Source organism: Phyllopteryx taeniolatus, chromosome 5 (assembly GCF_024500385.1).
Source record: "Phyllopteryx taeniolatus isolate TA_2022b chromosome 5, UOR_Ptae_1.2, whole genome shotgun sequence".
NCBI classification, from domain to species: domain Eukaryota; kingdom Metazoa; phylum Chordata; class Actinopteri; order Syngnathiformes; family Syngnathidae; genus Phyllopteryx; species Phyllopteryx taeniolatus.
In genome coordinates this window covers 31,587,703-31,607,957 of record NC_084506.1, presented here as the reverse complement: position 1 = coordinate 31,607,957, position 20,255 = coordinate 31,587,703, and the positions used below count along the sequence as shown (strand labels likewise).

Genomic DNA, 20,255 nt, shown 5'->3' with positions numbered 1-20,255 from the left:
CTGCCACAATCCCATTAGAACTGGAGGCCTCTCAGCACATGGCCACAGACACACTCACTTTGCACAATCGCACTGTGGAAAGATGAATTGTCATTCAACACACAATATGGTAAGTGCAGATTTTTAGATGCTGGTTTTCGGGTACAGAAGAAAACCACCCCCCAAGTGTGTAAAAAAAAAAAAAAGTGTAATCACTATATATTCAAACCGGTAAATTGCGCACTCACTACTCAGCATTAACTTTGCAACTGACATGTTGACAAAGAAGAGCACTGCTTATGCTTGAGCGGTGAGTCTCTTCACATGAACACTAAACCGTGCAAATTCATCTTATTGTGTTATGTCCACTTATTGTTGCTTTAGCCCTATTGTAAGGAGTAGCCAAGACAGCCATGTGTTACAATTCCATTTGTAGTTCCATAGTAGTCATCACTGGTACGTGGTGTTTTTGAAAAAAGAATCAACACATACATACACAATCCAGAGAACAAGCAGCACGTGCACGTATGGTTAAGCCCTTAGATGCTCATTGACAGAAATCTCATGAGATTTCCTGCAAGAGTGGTTTGAGCTTAGACGTTTTGTGTGTGTTTTGACTTTAGGCCCTCCCAAAAAAATTTCACATTTATTCTACTATACTGTATATAAACAAAATTGCAGTTGTAATTTGCAACGGCAGAGGAAGAATGACAACACAATAACAAACAAACGGTCTGCTTAAACTAATACCACACAATAATTTATTTTCATTTTTGTATTGAAAATAATGTCAACACTCACAGGATAGGGAGGAAAAAGTGAACTTCTAGGCTACGGGTTCTGCAAGAGCTAATCAGAATCAGGTGTCAGCCAACCTGGAGTCCAATCAATGAGACAAGAGTGGAGGTGCGGCTTAAAGCTGCTCTGGCCACTAGAAAACACACAACAGGTTCGAACTGTCTCCCGTCAAGAAGCATTGCCTGCTGTGTACCGTGCCTCGTTCAAAAGAGCTGTCCAAAGGCATACGATTAAGAATTGTTGACTTGTAGAAAGCTGGAAAAGTTAAAAAAATGTACTTCTAAAAGTCTTGACAGTCCACAGTTAGACAAATTGTCTTTAAATAGAGAAAGTTCAGCACTGTTGCTTCTCTTCAAAGGAGTGGCTGTCCTGTCGAGATCACTGCAAGAGCACAGCGTAGGATGCTTAATAAGGTAAAAAAGAAGAAAGAAAAGAACCCTGGAGTGTCAGTTGAAGACGTACAGAAAGCACTGGCACATGCTAATATCTCTGTTGACAAATCTACCATACGTCAGACTTTAAACAAGAATGGGGTTCATGGGAGAAAGAGGAAGCCATTGCTGTCTAAAAAAGATTGCTGCACGTTTTAAGTTTGCTAAAGGGCACTTGGATCTTCCACAGCACTACTGGGAAAATATTCTGTGGACAGATGAAACCAAAGTTGCATTGTTTGGGAGGAACCCACAACCCCATTTTGGGCGGGAAAATGGTACAGCACACCAACATCAAAACCTGATCCTAACTCTGAAGCACAGTGAAGTGAGCGTCATGGTATGGCCGTGCTTTGCTACTTCAGGGCCTGGATAGCTTGTTATCATCAATGGAAAAATGAATTCACAAGTTTAAGAGGATGGGTGTTGCAACAGAAGCAAATCAACAACAGAATGGCTTCAGAAGAAGAAAATACATGTTCTGGAGTGGCCCAGTCAAAGTCCTGACCTCAACCTGATTGAGATGCTGTGGCATGAACTCAGGAGAGTTATTCACACCAGACGTTCCAGGAATCCTTGCTGAACTGCAACAGTTTTGTAAAGAGGTATGGTCCAAAATTCATCCAGGTCCTTGCACACGTCTGTTCTGCGACTACAGGAAATGTTTGGTTGCGGTTATTGCTGCTAAAGAAGTGTTCACCATTTATTAAATCCAACGGTTCACTTATTTTTTTTCCTCCCTGTCCTGTGAATGTGAATGTTATGTGCTATGACAATAGGGAAAAAATCTATGCCTTGGGCCTGTGTTTTGGTACTTACTTGTTTCTGTATTTTTCCCGTGCCTGGATCTGTGGATGGGCGGAGCCTCCGACACACACCTGCTCTGATTCATCATTAGTTATCTTGTGTATCTCCTGTACGGCTGAATATTTTTGTTCTGGCCAATAGTTTCCATTGCGCTCTGCCTGTCGACCTCAGGTTACAGTGTATTCATCTCCTATAATTTTGTATATTCACGTCAGCCTTTTGCTGACGTAGTTTTTCATTTGCGTTGTCTTTGCACACATTATCTTGCACCCTTGGTTAAATAATATTATTGTTTATCTGCTCAAACGTTTTATTGACTCTACTTTGGGGAGTTCTGTGTACTCGATCGTTATTAGTGTTATTAGTTTAAGCAAAGTCTATTTTTGTGATTTAGATGAAGCTCAGACTACATTTTATGACCAATTTATGCAGAAATGTAAGAAATTCCTGCGTGTTCATATATACCTTTATTTATATATTCTGTATGGCTACGGCTTGGCAGTGCTGCAGCAAAAAAATACATTAGTGGGTGTTGATGGTTCCCTTTTATTTATTTATTCAGTGAAAGCACCTGTGCATTTTGATTGGCGCTATGTTGCGACGCCATTCTCCAGAGACTCAAGTTTAGAATTGTAGCAACACCATTGTCCGATGGTCTGCCACTCATGAAAACTAGTGGCACAACCCAGTACACTGCGCGACATTTCAGTCTGTTTTAGTAGGTTTGCGGCAGGCTTTGATCCCAAAATATGGATAGAGCCAGGCTAACTGTTTTGCTATTTGGAGTTGTTATGCTTTAAGAATTGGCCGTTATACCTGTACAACAAATACCCACAAATGAGCTCAATTCAAGTATTCCAAACATTACGTGAGAAATAAAGATTATCTGTTGATGACAAGCAATTTAAGGATAATAAGGAGATTAAGTTGTGTTTACAGAGAAGCCAAAGCTTGGAACACAGACAGACAGAAATTGAGGACAAGATGTTTAAAAGAGTCTTCGAGAGGGACAGGTGGCGGGAACATAAGACATGAAGAGGGAGAGATGAGATGAAATGAAAAGAAGGAGAAGACAGGAAGGAGAAGGGAAGACGGAAATCATGTTTGTGTTTTCTTATTATTAGTATTTTTTTTATTCCAGCACAAATTTTCCCCCCGGAGCTCATTAGTCTGGAGAGAAACAAACCACAAAACCTTAAAAACCAACCGAGTGGAGAAAGACAGTGGAGAGGAGAAATGGGGTGTGTGTGGGGGGGGGGGGGGGTTCAGCCTGAGGGAAAAAAAAATGGTAAAAAAAAGAGAAAACAGTAGCGGATGAAGTCGAGATGGGAGACAATAGCTACAAGTGGACAAGAACATGCTACTAAAAATGTTTACTGAATAAACTACCAGACCAGACGTGGAATAGGTTAAAGAAAAATAAAATTACATCTAACTTTTATTGATTTCAGAGCAAAGAAAATAAGAAAACAGTTGATAATAAATCCATTTGGTTGAGTGATAAAATCAAAGAAATCATTTTTAAGGTCTAAATATTCACATGTAATTTACAGCCAAGATAATAATAATATTAATAATAATAATGTTTTAGCTTCTGGTAATATACTGTATCATGTATGTACTATCTGAGATTTATAGTCAAAACCTGTTTGAAATTAAAAAAAAAAAAAAAGAAGCAAATTTTCTTTGAACCAGAAGAGCAGAACAGCAGCCCGGTTTTCCACACAAAGTCACTAGAAGATTCCCTTATAATATTTTTTCTTTCATATGACACTGAAATACAGAATATACAGACATTATAGTCATCAGCCAGATTCGCTTTCAGGTATGAGTATTATTGTTATCATCATCATCATCATCATCATCACCATAGTAGCAGTAGAAACAGTGGCTTGGATCTTCTATATAATATCACATATGTATATTGTTGCTTTCGAGAGTCCGAAATTCCCACGTCTGACGTTGAAGTAAAGCAAGGATTAGTCCGTGCTCGGAGGCAAACGATTACAGCAGCTGATAAACGTACACGTGGGGAGGTTGGGAGGACGATGAGATGGAGACGCTCATGTGGGAGGAACAGGGGGGATCCTGGGGGGGTCGGATAAAGGTAAAGCTAAACTGTGGGTAAAGAGCAACCTTAGAAGAAAGAGGTAGTGTAAATAAAATTTACAAAAAACAAAAAAAAAAAGCACTTTTCAAAATGTCTTCTGCCTCGTGCTTTGCAGCAGTTTTGCAACTCGTTGCCGTATCATTGTTATTATTGTTATTTACACTAAACATTTAGGTTGATTCACATCTCCCATATTAACTTGGCATTTTGTACGTGTTTTACTGTCCGTTGCAGCTTGATGGCAAGTTGGTGGATTTGGAGCCTTCTGGGGAACATAGTTACAGTAAAACAGCTTCTGACTTCATGCAGCCGACTAAATCTGCGCTTGAAGTGGAAAAGGCAAAGCCAATAGTTTCCATTATATATGCAAAACATAAGGGGTGAGATATATGTAGATTTGGTGTGGCGTGACCTTGCTTGCTTAAAAATAAGAGCAACTTCACCACCAAGCGTGAGTTAAAAACAAACCAAAAAAAGTTGATGGGCTGAGCAATTTAAGAAACATTCCTCAAAGTTGTCGCTGGAATGAAGGGAAGAAAGGGGGTATACTGGCTTTAAAACACTCACATTATATGTATAAGATGGCGCAGAGAGTTAAAAAAAAAATGTTTTGGCCATCCACAGAACAACACTAGGAGGAATAAATGGATTGAAGAATGAAGGGACGTGAAGTCGATGGCCACACTTTTAAACTCTTCAGCCGCATCCCGAACAGAAGTCCGTCGTCACCTCCTTCACGCCATTTTCTCTTACCCGTTGTCCCTCCATCTTGGCACCTCTTCAATGTACTTTCCATCAACAACTGGCCCCTCCTCCTTTTCCGTCCCCTGCTCCTCTTCCCCTGTTCTCCTCTACATGGGGAACACCAGAAAACCAGAGAAGGTGGAGTATTTCCAGCCTCCCATCAAATTTCCTCGCTCCAGTTTGAGGTAGGCCCGGTCCCCCTTCTCCATCTGGATCAGAACGCCATTGCTGGCTGCCTCGCGGGTCACATCCTGGTCACCAGCAAAGGCCGAGATGACAGGCCAGCCGTTGTGCATGAGGCTAACCTAGACACGAGAGAAGGATAAAGACAGAATCATGAATGAAGGAAGGAAATGAACGGTGTATGTTGTAATATTACAATGGACACCTGACACCAAGTTATTTTGCATGGATTTCCATTTCTTTTGGTCTTCCTTTGCTTTTTACATTCATTAGCCAAAGAGCAAAATGATAATGATGACCAACAAAAACATGTCCGTCCACGTTCGCTTATTATGAAAACAATCAAATTCTCTCTCAGATTACATCCCACCCATCGATTTTGTACCACTTATCCTGTTCAGGGTCACAGAGAAACTGGAGTCCAGGGTACACTATGTGTACACCAACAACTATTCAACCCTCACAATCACAACTATAGTCTTCAATTAGACTGCTATGTTTTTAGAAACCTGGAGAAAGCCATGCAATAACGGGGAGAACATGCAAACTCCACACAGAAAGGTCAAAGCCGAGATTCGAACCCAGATCCTTTGACTGTGAGGCAGACGTGCGCTTTCCCATCGTAGAGAAATAGGCAGTGGAGACCCTGTTGTGAACAAACTACCTCGATATACCGGGAGTTGAATTGAGCTGACCTCAATTCGAGAGTTGGGGAGCTTTGCCAGAATAGTTTGATATTTAACTGTCGATTCATTCGATACTGGAGACAGATGTGGTCTTGGCAAAACCAGTCCGAATTACCGTACTTTATGCCTGTTAGAATTTGGTAAAAAAAAAAAAATTCTAACATTTGTTTCATTGGCCTTAGATTTATGGAAAAGTTCATCCAATCCCTACTGATCCGATCGGCCTATATTTTCCTTTTCTTGTCTGTGTCGTCACCACACTTTCTCTTGGCTGTGTTTAAAATGCATGAATATAATAATGAATATAATGACGTTCCTGCCTCCAGTTGTCCCTTACGGTTTGGGGGTTTTGTCATGCATTCATCCCTCTCCAGTGTTGTTGTTGACTGTATGTGATCGCATTTCCGATGTCTTTGTTTTTTACCTGCCTGCAAAACTAATTTCCCTAAGGGACAATAAAGTTGAATGGAATTGAATTGACTCTTCCATAGGAGGGTTAGTATAATAACAGGTAATGACAATGACTTGGACAAGTAACACTTTTTAAAATAAAGTTGCAAACAAAACTAGATAAGATAATCCTTTACGTAGCCATTATCCTTTTTTTAAATAATAACAAAAAGTGACAGTGTGGAAGGTTGTAAAACGTTAAAAGCAAGCAAGTCTATGGGTGACAGGAGTTGTTTGATTGATTATTGGTGGTGAGGGTCAATAGTGACAAGTTGTGGCCTCCACTGGTATTGTCCAGTCAGATGCTGAGGGGCGCAAACCTTCTGGCAGTGCTGCTCCCCGGTGGACTGATGGTAGGCTAAAGGAACTGGCCGGCCATAGTGGGGAGGGTGAAATGAGTTGTCCGAGATGGAAAACATTTACAATCATTTGCATTGGCCAGGAGTCAAACCCAAGCCTCCCACATGGCAGGTGAGAATTCTCCCAATGAAAGGCCAATGCTGATGTTGGAGTCATCCATCCATCCATCCATCCATTTTCTGAGCCGCTTCTCCTCACTAGGGTCGCGGGCGTGCTGGAGCCTATCCCAGCTGTCATCGGGCAGGAGGTGGGGTACACTCTGAACTGGTTGCCAGCCAATCGCAGGGCACATAGAAACAAACAACCATTCGCACTCACAGTCATGCCTACGGGCAATTTAGAATCATGTTGGAGTCATGTTTAGCAAAAAATATATCAAACAATATTACAAGCATGGCGAGCCAGGACCACTACGTGAAATTATTCCCTGGATTGTAACGCACTTACCCGGTCTTCTCTTACACGTCTTCATCAACATTCGCACGGCCACACGCATCATCAAAATGTGATGCGTGCCTGGAGGGGGGGGGGGGGGGGGGGGGGGGGAATAGCTTGCGCCGTTTGACTTCTGTGGTGAAATCTGTATTAGCTGGCTACTAGTGTGGACTGAATGGGTGGCAACAATGGGGAAATGCCAATATTTTGAGCAGCATATTAAAAAAATCTATTCATTTTTTGAATGGTGAATCATGAACTATGAACTGAACTAGTTCATTTTAATATTTGTGAACTGAACTATTTCACATAGAAAATGAATTTTCCCAACGCCGCGGGTTGAATGTCTGGCCCGCAGTGCAAACTTGTAGTATGTTTTGTTTTGAAATATGTTTTGCGACACCAGTCCTTGAACTTTCCTGACACACGTCGCACACTGCTGAATTGATGGTGCTGTATTAGGTTGGGAACTTTTTCCAACTACCGGAGACAAATTGCGTGTTTTTGAAATACTTGGCAAATACAGATGATGCTGATTCTGATCTTGTTGACTTAAGAGTACTCTATATATTGTTGAAACTACAAAAGTACCATGAAAAGAAATAATATGCTTGGCGGAGTTAAGGGATTCCAAATTTATCACTAAATCAACTGATGCAGCATAACCATAAACATCAAATAATTATACACTTCAACATCTCTCCACCTCCTGATGCGCGCGCGCGTGTGTGTGTGTGTGTGTGTGTGTGTGTGTGTGTGTGTGGGCAGGATGAAGAGAGTGGAGAGCTCTTTTGGCCCGCCACTCCTCTTTAATGGCCAACCTGCTAATGGTGACTCAGAGTCAAAGCACACGTGTGAGAATGAGTGTTAGTATGTTGCCTTGAATAATTCCAAGAAAACACTCAGACGCTACTTGAACCCCTTTTTTTTAAATTATATCAGGAGGGAGATGTGCCATAGGTCGGCATAGGGGGAGGGGAAAAAAACGTGGCGTTCCTAGTGCTGAAACTCAAGTTGGGTGCCAACAATATACAGTATTCATGTTTATAATATCCTCATTACATATCACTTGTACTTTAGCTCCGATCTATATAGAACTGTTGTTGACTTGTTCATTTTTCACCTGTGTTGTCTACCCGTTTGAAGTTCTTGTTTCGAGGCAGTCAGCTCCCTGCCCTCTCTTGTGTCCTTCCACAACTCCTCCACTTTATGTCCAGCACACGCTTATTAGCCATTGGAGATAAGAAGGATCACCTGCTTTGACTGACACTTGTTTTTTTTTTTTTTTGCCTGACCAGTCTGTACTGTTACGGGACTGAAAACGATTCATTTTGGTTTAGTCCGTTTCGCTCATAGTCAGTTTTTCTCTTCATTCAAATTGGTATATGCTGTATATACTGTAACTAACTGGAGCAATGGTATCCTGTGTCACGTTACCAGTGTCATGTGACCGTAATACCGACAAATGCATGGTTCTCGATGACCACATTGTATCCCAACTGGCATCCTCCATTTGTTTATGATGATTGTATCTCTGTAGCTCTATTACGATACTGGCCAAGAGTCTGGTTTAAAAGTGCTCTGTATTACTGCAGCTGAGCAATCCAGTTCTTTGTGGCATAATAATATTTACTTCACCGATGAAAAAGCCTAAGGAGTCAATCATCAAATCTTCAAGTTCCTCCATCTGGAATTTTGATTATAAATAAACAAAATCGGGGAATGAAATAGATGGCCAAAAGTGTTAAATCAGTCTTATTAAACTCTTGACCCATAAAGAGGTGACATGTTGCCATGTTGTGAATACACGTACACACGCATGCACGCGCACACACACACAGTCTACTACACGCTTACAATTACTAGGCATAAAAATAAAAGCATGATAATAGGGCTGCACGTTGGTCAGGCCTCAATTGATCTGCATTCATTATACATAAGCATCAATTAAGCGCCTTATTATAGAGCAAGAGACAATAACCGACCAAGTGCAACAAAGGGAATGCAGGAAGCATACTACTACGGACTACTATATACGTACTTCTTTTGTCATTGCTATCTGCGCCGAATGTAAACAATATTAAAGAGTCAAGATGTTGGTCATGCACAAGAAAAGCACATCAATGAAATTCTTACTTTGCTAGTCTCCCTCCACTAATACAAATATAAAAATTCAAAATTAAATAAGAATAACATGTAATAGCATAATAAATTGCAAAACAAAACAAAATCACGAAGTTATTTGTCTTACCATATACAAAGTGTCGAAAGTAAACGTGGTCGTTGTCAGTAGGGTCCCCCCCCCCCCAAAAAAAAATACAACAATAAGGAACCTATAGTATGTAACCCAGAAAACAACGTTATTGTCTTCAAAGTTTGAGTTTGGTCTTAAGAGCTCTTCATGTTCACAAAGATCCTTGATACAGAGCGCCATAGATGTTTAGCCCAATGCAATTTTTCTTCAGCCTGACATGAACTCGGATCTTTGACACTGATGCTACATTAAGCGTCATTATTTTCCAACGCTTGGCGTGTTTAGTTTCAATTGCTAGAGATTTGGAATCTGGCTCTATTACCAGTAATAATAAGATTGCCTTTCCGGCCCATGGGTGGCACAAAGAATTACAATGGCATTTCTCAGAGTTGTCGAATCGTCTAATTGCATTCACGGCAGGTACTCAAGTTATTATATAAAGGGACAGCTTCAAAGCTCACCACAATTCCGGTAATATTTTCAGAACAGGTGGTCTCTAAAATATGCGTGTTAAAATAAAAATGGCTGCTCTTATTAGTTGAATAAGAATAAGAAGAATAACTTTGCAACTGGCTGATGCAGTAGGCTCGGAGACTAAACTCTTTGGACGGGATCAACGTATGGGGAAGACACGACAGTACTTCATGTTTGAAAGTGTGCATTTTAAAATGCAAAATAGGTGGGGGGAAAAAAATGATATTCAGCAGCGATTGGTGTTTTTAACCCATTTTCATCCCTCTCACCCAGGATTCCTCTTGTGTCATGCTCGTTCACCTTACTTAATATCGCTCTTAACTCACAAAATGGTTTGCAATAAGCATCTGGCCCATGCACGGAGGTTAACAGTCACCCTTATTTCACTGCATCCATCCATCTTTTTTCCATACGGCTTATCCACATCAGGTTCAAAGGGGCGCTCGAGCCTATCCTAGCTGACTTCGGGCGAGAGGCTGGGTACAACCTGGACTGGACGCCAGCCAATCGCATGGATTTCTTTGCAGCCGGGAACAATGTATGCATGATCGGCTCCAATATTATGAAGTAAATGTCGTCTGCAAAGTATACCGATATAAACGTTTATATTTTTATATTACAATTATGCAACGGTTTCAATCGCTCCTTGACTTAGTACGAAAAATGGATCATTGTCAGTGTTTGTCGCTAAATGTAGTATACGATGTTGCCATACATTATTTTTCTTATAGAGATTTGTTTTTATCTTGTGCGCTCCAATTTGGGTTTTTAGATATTTGGTTCTGCAGACATGATGGTTAATTTTGCTCATATTCAATCAAGAAACCTAATTGAAATGTTCAACCGTATTTCAGGCAATTTAATTTACTCTGCATTTTACATTTCCAAACCTCTTATCCCCCAAAATTTTGCTCCACAATTGTTTTTTTTTTAAACAAAAAAAATATTTACTGATGTCAAAAGATTATCTTGAATTAACGAGTCAGTAATGAAAAAAGAAAGAAAAAAACTATAAAATCACTTCATAAGTACTTTCTTCAATATTATAAAAAGAGGGTCACTGTTTTGAGTGTTAAATGAGTATCGTGGTTTCTATCCCAAGAGCTGTTCCACTTATTGAACAGTTCTGCTTTATATTGGACTGTAGTTTGCTTCCACTGCGAGACTGTTTTATTGAACCAGTTCTATCTTATACTTTGGGCCCTGTTTAGCCCCGCCTCCTCCTCCTTCCTCTTATTTCTGTTCTTGCCAGTCGACGAGTTGCCCTCTCATGTGTTGTCCCCACTGTATCATTTGGCCTCATTAGTTCGTGCCTTTGCTCAATCTGTACATGTGACTCACATGTAATGAGAAGACTTCTAATTCGGATGGTTTCTGTATGTCAGCTTTGCGTGTAGTTCATTATTGAGACTACTAAGTGGTTGTTCGTGGCATAGCCGATGAGTATGATAAATCGTTTTCACGTCATAAAATGCTTTGTTATATGAACGGTAGTTTGTACATTCTCCAGACTTCTGCCAGACAAGTCTATGAACAGATTATGTTGGTGAAATTAAGCCAAGCATCTGGCAATAACACCAGATCACAGTAAAATAATGGATGTAGATTTAGAGAAGTGACACTCAACGCATTATTATTACATTACATTATGTTTTTTCAACCACCAGAAAAATCATTCGCCCATTTAAGAAGTCCTTTTTTATCTTTCTTTAACCTGTGTGTCAGGTACAGGATGGAGGACGGATAATTGAAGCCAACCAGGGGATTGGTCGGCTTCTGCCGGAATGTGGCCAGACTGCAACGTTTATCACCAGAGACTCACACCTCTTCATGTTGAAAGCAATTTACACACTGCTGTCGCCACGCATCTAATGATCCTCATGTGGGAAGCCGCAACAACTGTGTGAGTGCACACTTTGGTCACAGCAGTGTCTCACTTCACTGAGTTCTGTCTGAAAGGTACGGAGCCCCCCTGGTGCCAAGGTATGAGAAAAATAAAATTCATTGATAATCTGTTCCCTCAGTTTAGTAAACTGTACCCTCAGTTTAGTAAACTGTACCCTCAGTTTAGTAATCCGTACCCTCAGTTTAGTAAACTGTACCCTCAGTTTAGTAATCTGTACTGTGTTTAGGAAACACGCAGGCTAATTGTAGCCAGTCCTGCTAGTACTGCTATATAATGATCAACCCCCTCGAACTACAGCAATATTGCCTTTCAGTTGAAAAAATGGGATGTAGTATATATCACGACATGACAATTTATACACAGAATTCACACGAGTAAGAATATAACATACAAATAGAATTAACTTCACTTGACAGATATATGTAGGTATACGGAGCCCCAGACATTTGCTAAACTGAGGGTACGGATTACTAAATTGAGGGTACAGTTTACTAAACTGAGGGTACGGATTACTAAACTGAGGGTACAGTTTACTAAACTGAGGGAACGGATTACTAAACTGAGGGTACAGTTTACTAAATTGAGGGTACAGATTACTAAACTGAGGGTACAGATTACTAAACTGAGGGTACGGATTACTAAACTGAGGGTACAGTTTACTAAACTGAGGGTACAGTTTACTAAACTGAGGGAACGGATTACTAAACTGAGGGTACAGATTACTAAATTGAGGGTACAGATTACTAAACTGAGGGTACAGATTACTAAACTGAGGGTACGGATTACTAAACTGAGGGTACAGTTTACTAAACTGAGGGAACAGATTATCAATGAATTTTATTTTTCTCATACCTTGGCACCAGGGGGGCTCCGTAGAAAGGAACACCGTTGTGCGCCATTCCCTGAATGGAGTGACGCATCCATCGTCCATCACCATATCCTTTCAAACAATGCACCAGACAAACTTTTTCAATGTGTCCTTGACTGATTTTGTCTCCTTCCGAGGTGTAGGATGAACGCTGCCTAATACAGTAGCAGCGAATTTGTACATTTCAAACTTTTTTGGTCACAGTTAACTTTAGTGACGCACCGAAATTTAAAAAAGTCTTGACCGAAACTGAAAACCGAAAGCCGAAACACCAAAAGAAAAGACCAATCAATCAATCAAACTTTATTTGTAAGCGCTTTTCATACCAAAAAAAAATGCAACGCAAAGAGCTTTACATTGATTAAAATATAAAAATAAACCAAACTCACTAATTATTAATTATTAGTAAAATTGCATTTATGGCTATGACTGCAGCGGTTTTCTCCGGGCACTCCGGTTTCCTCCCGCATCCCAAAAACATGCATGCTAGGTTAATTGAAGACTCTGAATTGCCCGTAGGCGTGAACGTGAGTGCGAATGGTTGTTTGTTTGTATGTGCCCTGCGATTGGCTGGCGACCAGTTCAGGGTGTACCCCGCCTCCTGCCCGATGATAGCTGGGATAGGCTCCGGCACGCCCGCGACCCGACTGAGGAAAAGCGGCTCAGAAAATGGATGGATGGATGGACTGCAGCGCTGCCAACCTGTAGAAATTCACTTCCAGAACAATTTGAATTCCCAGACTTTTAAAATGATGTCAAGAACATTACCGTTATGTAATAGGATTAAAAAAAAAGTCTGCATACTGTTCAGTTTGACATCACATCATTACTATATAATCGTAATCGTTCATAAATGATGGCTTCAATATTTGTTGTTTTAAAGTATTTACTGCATCAATATGGAGGACGCATTTAAAGCCAAATGTCTTCTCTTGCATTTCCTGTATCTACTATTGCTGCTGATATGATCTACATTTCCCCATTGTGGGACTAATAAAGGTTGTCTTTAGACTGTACACCGATCTGATCGGTATCGCCCGATAATTTGAATTTTATGCTGATCAAATTTCATGTCATAATTCGCCAATCCGATCAATGACGTCATCGATCGGCTGCGCAAAAGACATACACTTCGCGTCGCCGTCGCGTATGAATCCAAAGGCTTGTTTTTTTTCTTAGCCTTGTCACGTGTCTAGTGGCGCAGTACTGTAACTATCTGACGGCCAATAAAGTTCTTTTCAATCTTGTCGGTGAAAAAAAACACGTCGTCGGTGTGGGACTATTTTGCGGCGTCTCAGACAAACAACACGTGAGTTATTCGCAGTCTGGGCACAACCGAAGTACGTCGTGGGGAACGTCATCGAAATGCTTCAACACAACCAATTGGATCAACATCCGTCCATATAGCCGGGACAGTGAGAAACGTAAGAGTAAGCACGTCATTAGCAGTATTTGTTCAAGTAATTTAATTGCAATAAAGTAATTTAATTCCAATAAGTTAGCACCCATTATTTCTGTCATGTTGCAATGTTGATTTGATTTGTCAGTGGCCCATCCTTGATGTTTTAACTTTTGTCTAAAACCCGAGAGAATCATTTTGAAGGGCCTCAGTGCACAGTACACAAGTATATCCAATAAATGAACAAGTCATGTCCTATCAATCGACACATTGCTCCATCTTGTGATCGGATCGGTGATGGTTTTTTTTTTAAACTTGCTGATCGGTCGGTGATCAGCCCCAAAAATCCTCATCGTATATAGCCTAGTTATCTTATATTATCAAGATTTATTATATTAATGTCATTTTAAATGATAGCTTTATTTTCTCAAGTGACGGTGCAGCGGTGACATACTAATTCATTTCCGGCTTCCGGCCCCCGTTATGGACTGTCGAGCATCGTACTGTATATTACAGTGTTTTCCACTATCAACGCGCACTAGTTTGCCTTCTATTTTGCTCTTCAAATTTGGCTAATCTCCGCTATGACGCGCTTCCAGCCAGACTAATGTGACTGCACCACCCAATCACTAAATTTGGGGTTTTGTCACGTGACAGTTTCGCGATTACCAAGGTGTTGCAGTCGGCCTCTTGTCTTAACGTCACCCCGTTCTTCGTTATTACGATACTTGTCGAGAAATGTAGTTTATTTGCTGTCGTGGAGATGATGATTAGTGACCTACGCTGTGCTGACAATGGACACAAGTCTCACATTCCTCTCTTCTATTCGCCATCGCATTTGGCTGCATTAGCTGTAGCTCGTAGGTAGCTGGGCCAGCTAGCTCAAAATAGCACGCAACAAGCATTCCACCCCCCGAACAGCGGAAAGCAGCGAGATTAGGTGACAATAAGGATGCTCCGTCTAGGCTAGTAGCTACTAGCATGATGACGGAAAAGCCGCGGGGTTCCCATAATTCATCGCAAAATGCAAATTTGAATTATTACAGTAAAAAAGATCTTTTTTTATTCATGTGTGTTTATTTTACTAGTAGTTTGCAGAATGCATGTGTTATTTACATTGATGGTTATTTCACATTTATGGTTGATTTTTTTCATGTCATTATTAAATTATATGTGAGTGTAGAGTCTGTGTAATAAAGTAATGTGTAATCAATTCAAGTGGGTATTCAGCTATCTTTTATTTTGGTGAAAAAAATATTTCGGTCCGAAAACAAAAATGCACTTTTGGGCTATTTTCAGCTGAAACATTTCAGCGGCCGAAATGTTGGTGCGTCACTAGTTAATTTTGTGTCGCGCACTCTGTTCACTTGCCTTACAGTTCAACAATTCCACGTATTTAAACACTACTGTTTTAAAAGAGACACATCCTAAAAGTCTGCTCCGTTGAGCAGGTCACAAGCAATGATAGACCAGACCAGACATCAAACATCAGTGGGGCACCAGCGAGGGAGCAAACTGGACAAAAAGGTCGCGTTCTACAGAAGGTAAGCTAGCAAGGTAAGGTAAGTTGAACCTGAACGAGTTCCGTGAACAAAAGTTCACGAACGAGTTCATATTTTGGGGGAACGTGAACTACACCGAGTTCATTCCTGCCTGATGAACGTTAATGAGAATGCGCTCCTGCTGGCGTCTGCGAAGGGTTTTCGAACCAAAGTTCATTTTCATTCAAGAGCGCCACGTTTGGTTTCGGGACTTCCGGGACACAACTCGGTTGAACACGCCATAGCCGAGCCTTCGTGTGTTGGGGGATGAACGCAGTATTTGGCAACCATGATGAGTGCCACCGCCATTCGTGTTTATCGGCGCGAGGTGCGTTCAGGGACACTTCGGAAATGGAAGCGAAGGTGTATTTTGCTCGGAAAATGATTATTTGTATCAGAATGCTTTAGTTAAAACATTGTATTGTACTGTACACTCTCATATTATGGAATTAATTTGCTTTTGTAATATAAGACTTTGTGAATATCTTAGCTTTGTGTTTACATGTTCAATGAAAAGCAATCAATCAATCCAAAAGATTTGAATTGCACTGTGACCACCATATTGTTCATTTACGGCCTGGCCGACAGAAGCTGGGCCCTCTGCACATTTAGTCGAGGAAAATGAATGTCTGATTGTACTTCATTTCATTTCAGATAAAGTACTGAAAATAATTGTCTGAAATAATCTGAAGAAAAAAAAGAATGTTGCACATATTACGTTCTTGGGAACAACTACATTTATAAGAAAGTAGTAAATCTATTTGTGAAAGACGCATTGCTGGGTGCCACGTTATCCTTCCCGCATCTGATGACTTTTTCATTTTTTCAAATGAGCGTGCAACAAAATCTAGCATCTCACGATTAATAGACATAAGCACTCTCTTGCACCAGAGAAGGACTTTGTCTCCTGATCAATGCTCCGTCAGACTTTCTTCCTTCTGCCCTCATTCTCCCACTTTTCCCTCCTTAATGTCCATCATTAGCTTGTTTTCTCTTCTATCCCCTTCATTACTTCCCCCCTCCATCCCGCCTCGACACTTCTAGGCGAGCGTATTTTCGCCTTTCCTTTGTCTCACCTTCTTTTTCATGTGCTCTCATCCCTTCGTGCCTTGTGACGTGTTTTCTCATCCGCTGCCTCGCATCTCTTGCATGCACCACACCAACAGCCTCTCAGGCAATTAAACAGTGGGGGTTTTCAACACGCCAGGTGCTCTGGATGGAGGGGAGCATGGATGGGTTGGAGTGGGGCATCATGGAAGAACAATCAACACCTGTTCTATCTTTGAAACGAAAGTTTAAAGTGTTATATTTCCTTAATCTCAATAACACTGTCTTCCGCCTGCTTTGACTGATTTAATTACGTCTGAGCAACGTGTCTCGCATTTGTCATCTGCGATTCTATTTGCGAGCAGCCAGACAACAATGACCTGCTACAAATGTTTCCCGCCTTCCTTGTTGTTGCCGCAGATATGCCATGGTAATTAATTTGGGACTCCAATAATAACGTCTAAGTAGCAACATGTAACGCCAAAACTCCAGGGAGCCAACAGGGTAATTGCACAACAGTTTAATTTGCAAAAAAAAACAAAAACACACACACACATTGTAATTAAAACTGGGAGAAGCCTCATTATCCACGTTTAACACGGGAAATGGGCTTACAAACAGCTCAAAGATTTCCTCTGACTTGACAGATCGAAAGACTAGAGAGGCAGTATGGAATGCAAGGTGGAAGTCAGTCGTTAGGAGGATGACGGGCAGGCCACTTCGCAGCACTGTGCATTAACGGACAAATAGGAGTGAAAGATATTTCCATGCAACACATGTTTTAAACCTGAGTGCTACGAAACCAGAGGATTTGAACGCTGCGCTCTTGGCACCAAAGAAACGGGGCGGAAACCGCTGCTGTCCGTGGTACTGAAGCCGCAGCAACCGCAGTTTTCCGTCCTCCTATTGTGCTACAGGCGCCCGCTTTGGTTCTGTCCTCTCTGCGTGTAAGGATTAATTAGGATTGCGCCTGCGGGCGGACAGCATCTAACCTTCATTTGTTGATGCCCACCCCCATCATTGTCTCTGGGGAAAGAAGGTGCACACACACACACACACCCCATACACACACACTAACCTGTATTGTTTGGCGGTTGTAGACTTTCACTACGTGGAAGTTAAAACTGTAAATCCCTTTTCGCGGCGCGATGAAATTACTTCTCTCCTCGTCAAAATTCCTCCCAACGTTTACGAGAACCTGAGACGAAGAACAGAAGAAAGTTATGTTGTCAACACACTATTCAATTAGTTGCTGCATTGGATTTCATAAGTTTTCGGTGACAAAAACTCACAAGGACATCTCTGCTCTTATTAAGTGTTACAGTTCATTTATATAGAATCCTATCAAGGCCACGCTTCAAAAAAAAAAGAACATGCTTCAAACAGGCGCTTCATGCGGACACAAAAGGGCGCATCTGGCCACACTGCGTTCACATTCCCCGTTGAAAACGAATAACTGGATCCCTTTATCTGCTCCTTTCCCCCACTCATAACTCCTTAACTTTATAGGGAAAGAGAAAAGACCTAATCCATCTTTCAAATGAAATTTCAATTATGCATCGTTGCGGCCAAATGTCTGCTTCAATGGATAGAAGCGGACCGTGGCAGGTCGTTGAGCGGCAGTTTGAGTGAAAATTAACCTTTTCCGGCAAGCATGTAGGACGTCGTCACCGTGACCCGCGGTTACTCAATTATTTGACGACATGTCAGTTCGCATAGCTAATATCGTCGACTTGGAAAGTTGCAAAATGAAGAGGGCTCTTTATGTATGCATTTATTTATGTATTTGTTTTAAAGCAGGCTTTACGCCAGACTCGCATTACCTCCCCCCAAAAAAAAAAATTGGGATACGGATGCTTCAGTTTCCGGTACGTGGACCGTGCATCGGACCAGTCGGCTTCCAGACAGGCACAACCGGATGTTGCTTGCGGGTACTTCCAGTGACTCTTATTAGTCAGTCTGACCTGGATTTTTAGGTGGCACCAAGTCATTTGTACGGACTTTGGCTTTGGAACCGGAGGCTCACACGGTTCGAGTCCTGCTGCGGATCAAATGTAAAAGTGGCAACTAGTTGTTGGAGAGATATTAGTCAGTTTCCTTAGTAGTGTCGAGGTGCCCTTGAGCAAGGCAGCGTCAACACCCTCCCCGGCTCAAGAGGCGCCGCGCTCGCTTGCATGTGTGAAATTTGCTTATACGTGCAAGGAGTGCAAAGCAAAATATAGGAATCGATATTTCCCCGTAATGATTGTAGTCTGCATGATCATTTCATACCAATGTTTTACCTACACAGTCGTGGTGTAAACTCATGGACACTAATAATGAGATGAATACACAAATGAACATGGAATTGCCAACTCACTACAAGTTGATGACCCCACACAAACTTTGGACTCTTTTTCTTCTGGTCTGCCAGACATCAAATCTTAGTCTTTAGCTTGATCTCCACGATTAAAAACAGCACTTTAAGGCGGCATGTGTTTTTGTCCCTACCCGATCGAAGTAGATGACCATGGTCCGGTTGCTCATTTCCGAAGGCTCGTGGTTGGTGTTCCGGACGGCCGAGAATGCCACTTTGGCACTGCCCGAGCGCACCGAGATGCCCAGCGCCGTGCCCGTGGGGTCCGACGTCGGGTTGGAGTCGCACACCACCAGGCACTTCCCCTCCAGGACGATCGGTTCCGTCTCGTTCTGAGCGCGGCTCGGGCTCGGGCACGCCGCGAGCCACGCGGCGCCCAGCAGGCAAAAGGCCAACATGCCCGGACTTGGGAGCGGTGGGTTGCGTCCGCTTTGGAAGGGAAAGGAGGGCAAGGTAGCGGCTCCCCAGCTTTCCCGCAAAGTCGAGCGAACTCTGCTGGGAGTTGGCCAACAACACGCGTGCTTTCGGACAACCGTCCCGGGATGTCCGCCTCCACTTGACAACTGCTAATTCGTCAATTCGTCGTCCTTTTTTGTTCACTCGTTTTCACTTCTTCGCAGCTTTTCACTGACTTGGAGGACAGCAGAGGAAGCAGTCCTAGCGCGGAGGGCGAGATGGTGGCAGGAGGTTGGCGATTGGGTGGGACGAAGGGGGTGGGTGGGGGGTGGGCGAGCTCCGTCTGGCTCGCGCTCCACTCAATTATTGATGCGTCACATATGAGAGTTTGAAACACAAAAAAGGCTCTGCACGCAGCTCAAGATGCTTACGCCTTGCTCTTACTTGGTCCCCCCTTAACCGCAGATCGTCCCTCCCTCCCTCCGGTCACGCACAGCCATCATAGGATTAGCGCGTGCGCGTCCTCCCTATTTTCCAATTGCCTCCAGCCCCCCCCCCCAGCACCGTCATCGCCGCCCCTTCACCTGAGGCAGCCCACCTCTCTCTCTCTCTCTCTTTCTCTCTGCTCTTTCTCTCTGTTTTACTGGTTTATTTTCATCCATCCATTTTCCCTACTGTTTATCCGCATGCGGGTCGCGGGCGTGCTGGAGCCCATCCCAGCTATATCCGGGCGGGAGGCGGGGTACACCCTCAACTGGCCGCCAGCCAATCGCAGGGCACATACAGAATAAACAAACAACCATTCGCAGTCACAGTCACACCTGCGGACAATTTCGAGTCTTCAATGAACCTACCTTGCGTGTTTTGGGGATGTGGGAGGGAGCCGGAGTACCCGGAGTGGGGAGAACGTGCAAACTGCACACAGGCCAGACCGGATTTGAACGTGGGTCCTCAGAACTGTGAGGCAGATGTGCCAACCAGTCGTCCACTGTCTCACCTCGTTCAATATTGTATTATATATAACTCATTTA

The 20,255-nt window shown here is 42.4% G+C and overlaps 1 protein-coding gene across 1 annotated transcript; it reads right to left on the bottom strand.

The window, feature by feature from the left end:
- Positions 1 to 3,420: 3,420 nt before the first annotated feature.
- On the bottom strand, positions 3,421 to 19,622 carry cbln1 (cerebellin 1 precursor). Its single transcript, XM_061774909.1, has 3 exons — positions 18,963 to 19,622; positions 17,551 to 17,670; positions 3,421 to 5,174 (listed from the first exon to the last, which is right to left on the bottom strand). Exons 1-3 carry the CDS (start codon positions 19,224 to 19,226, stop codon positions 4,977 to 4,979), a joined length of 582 nt encoding a protein of 193 aa, XP_061630893.1. The 5' UTR covers positions 19,227 to 19,622; the 3' UTR covers positions 3,421 to 4,976.
- Positions 19,623 to 20,255: the final 633 nt, after the last annotated feature.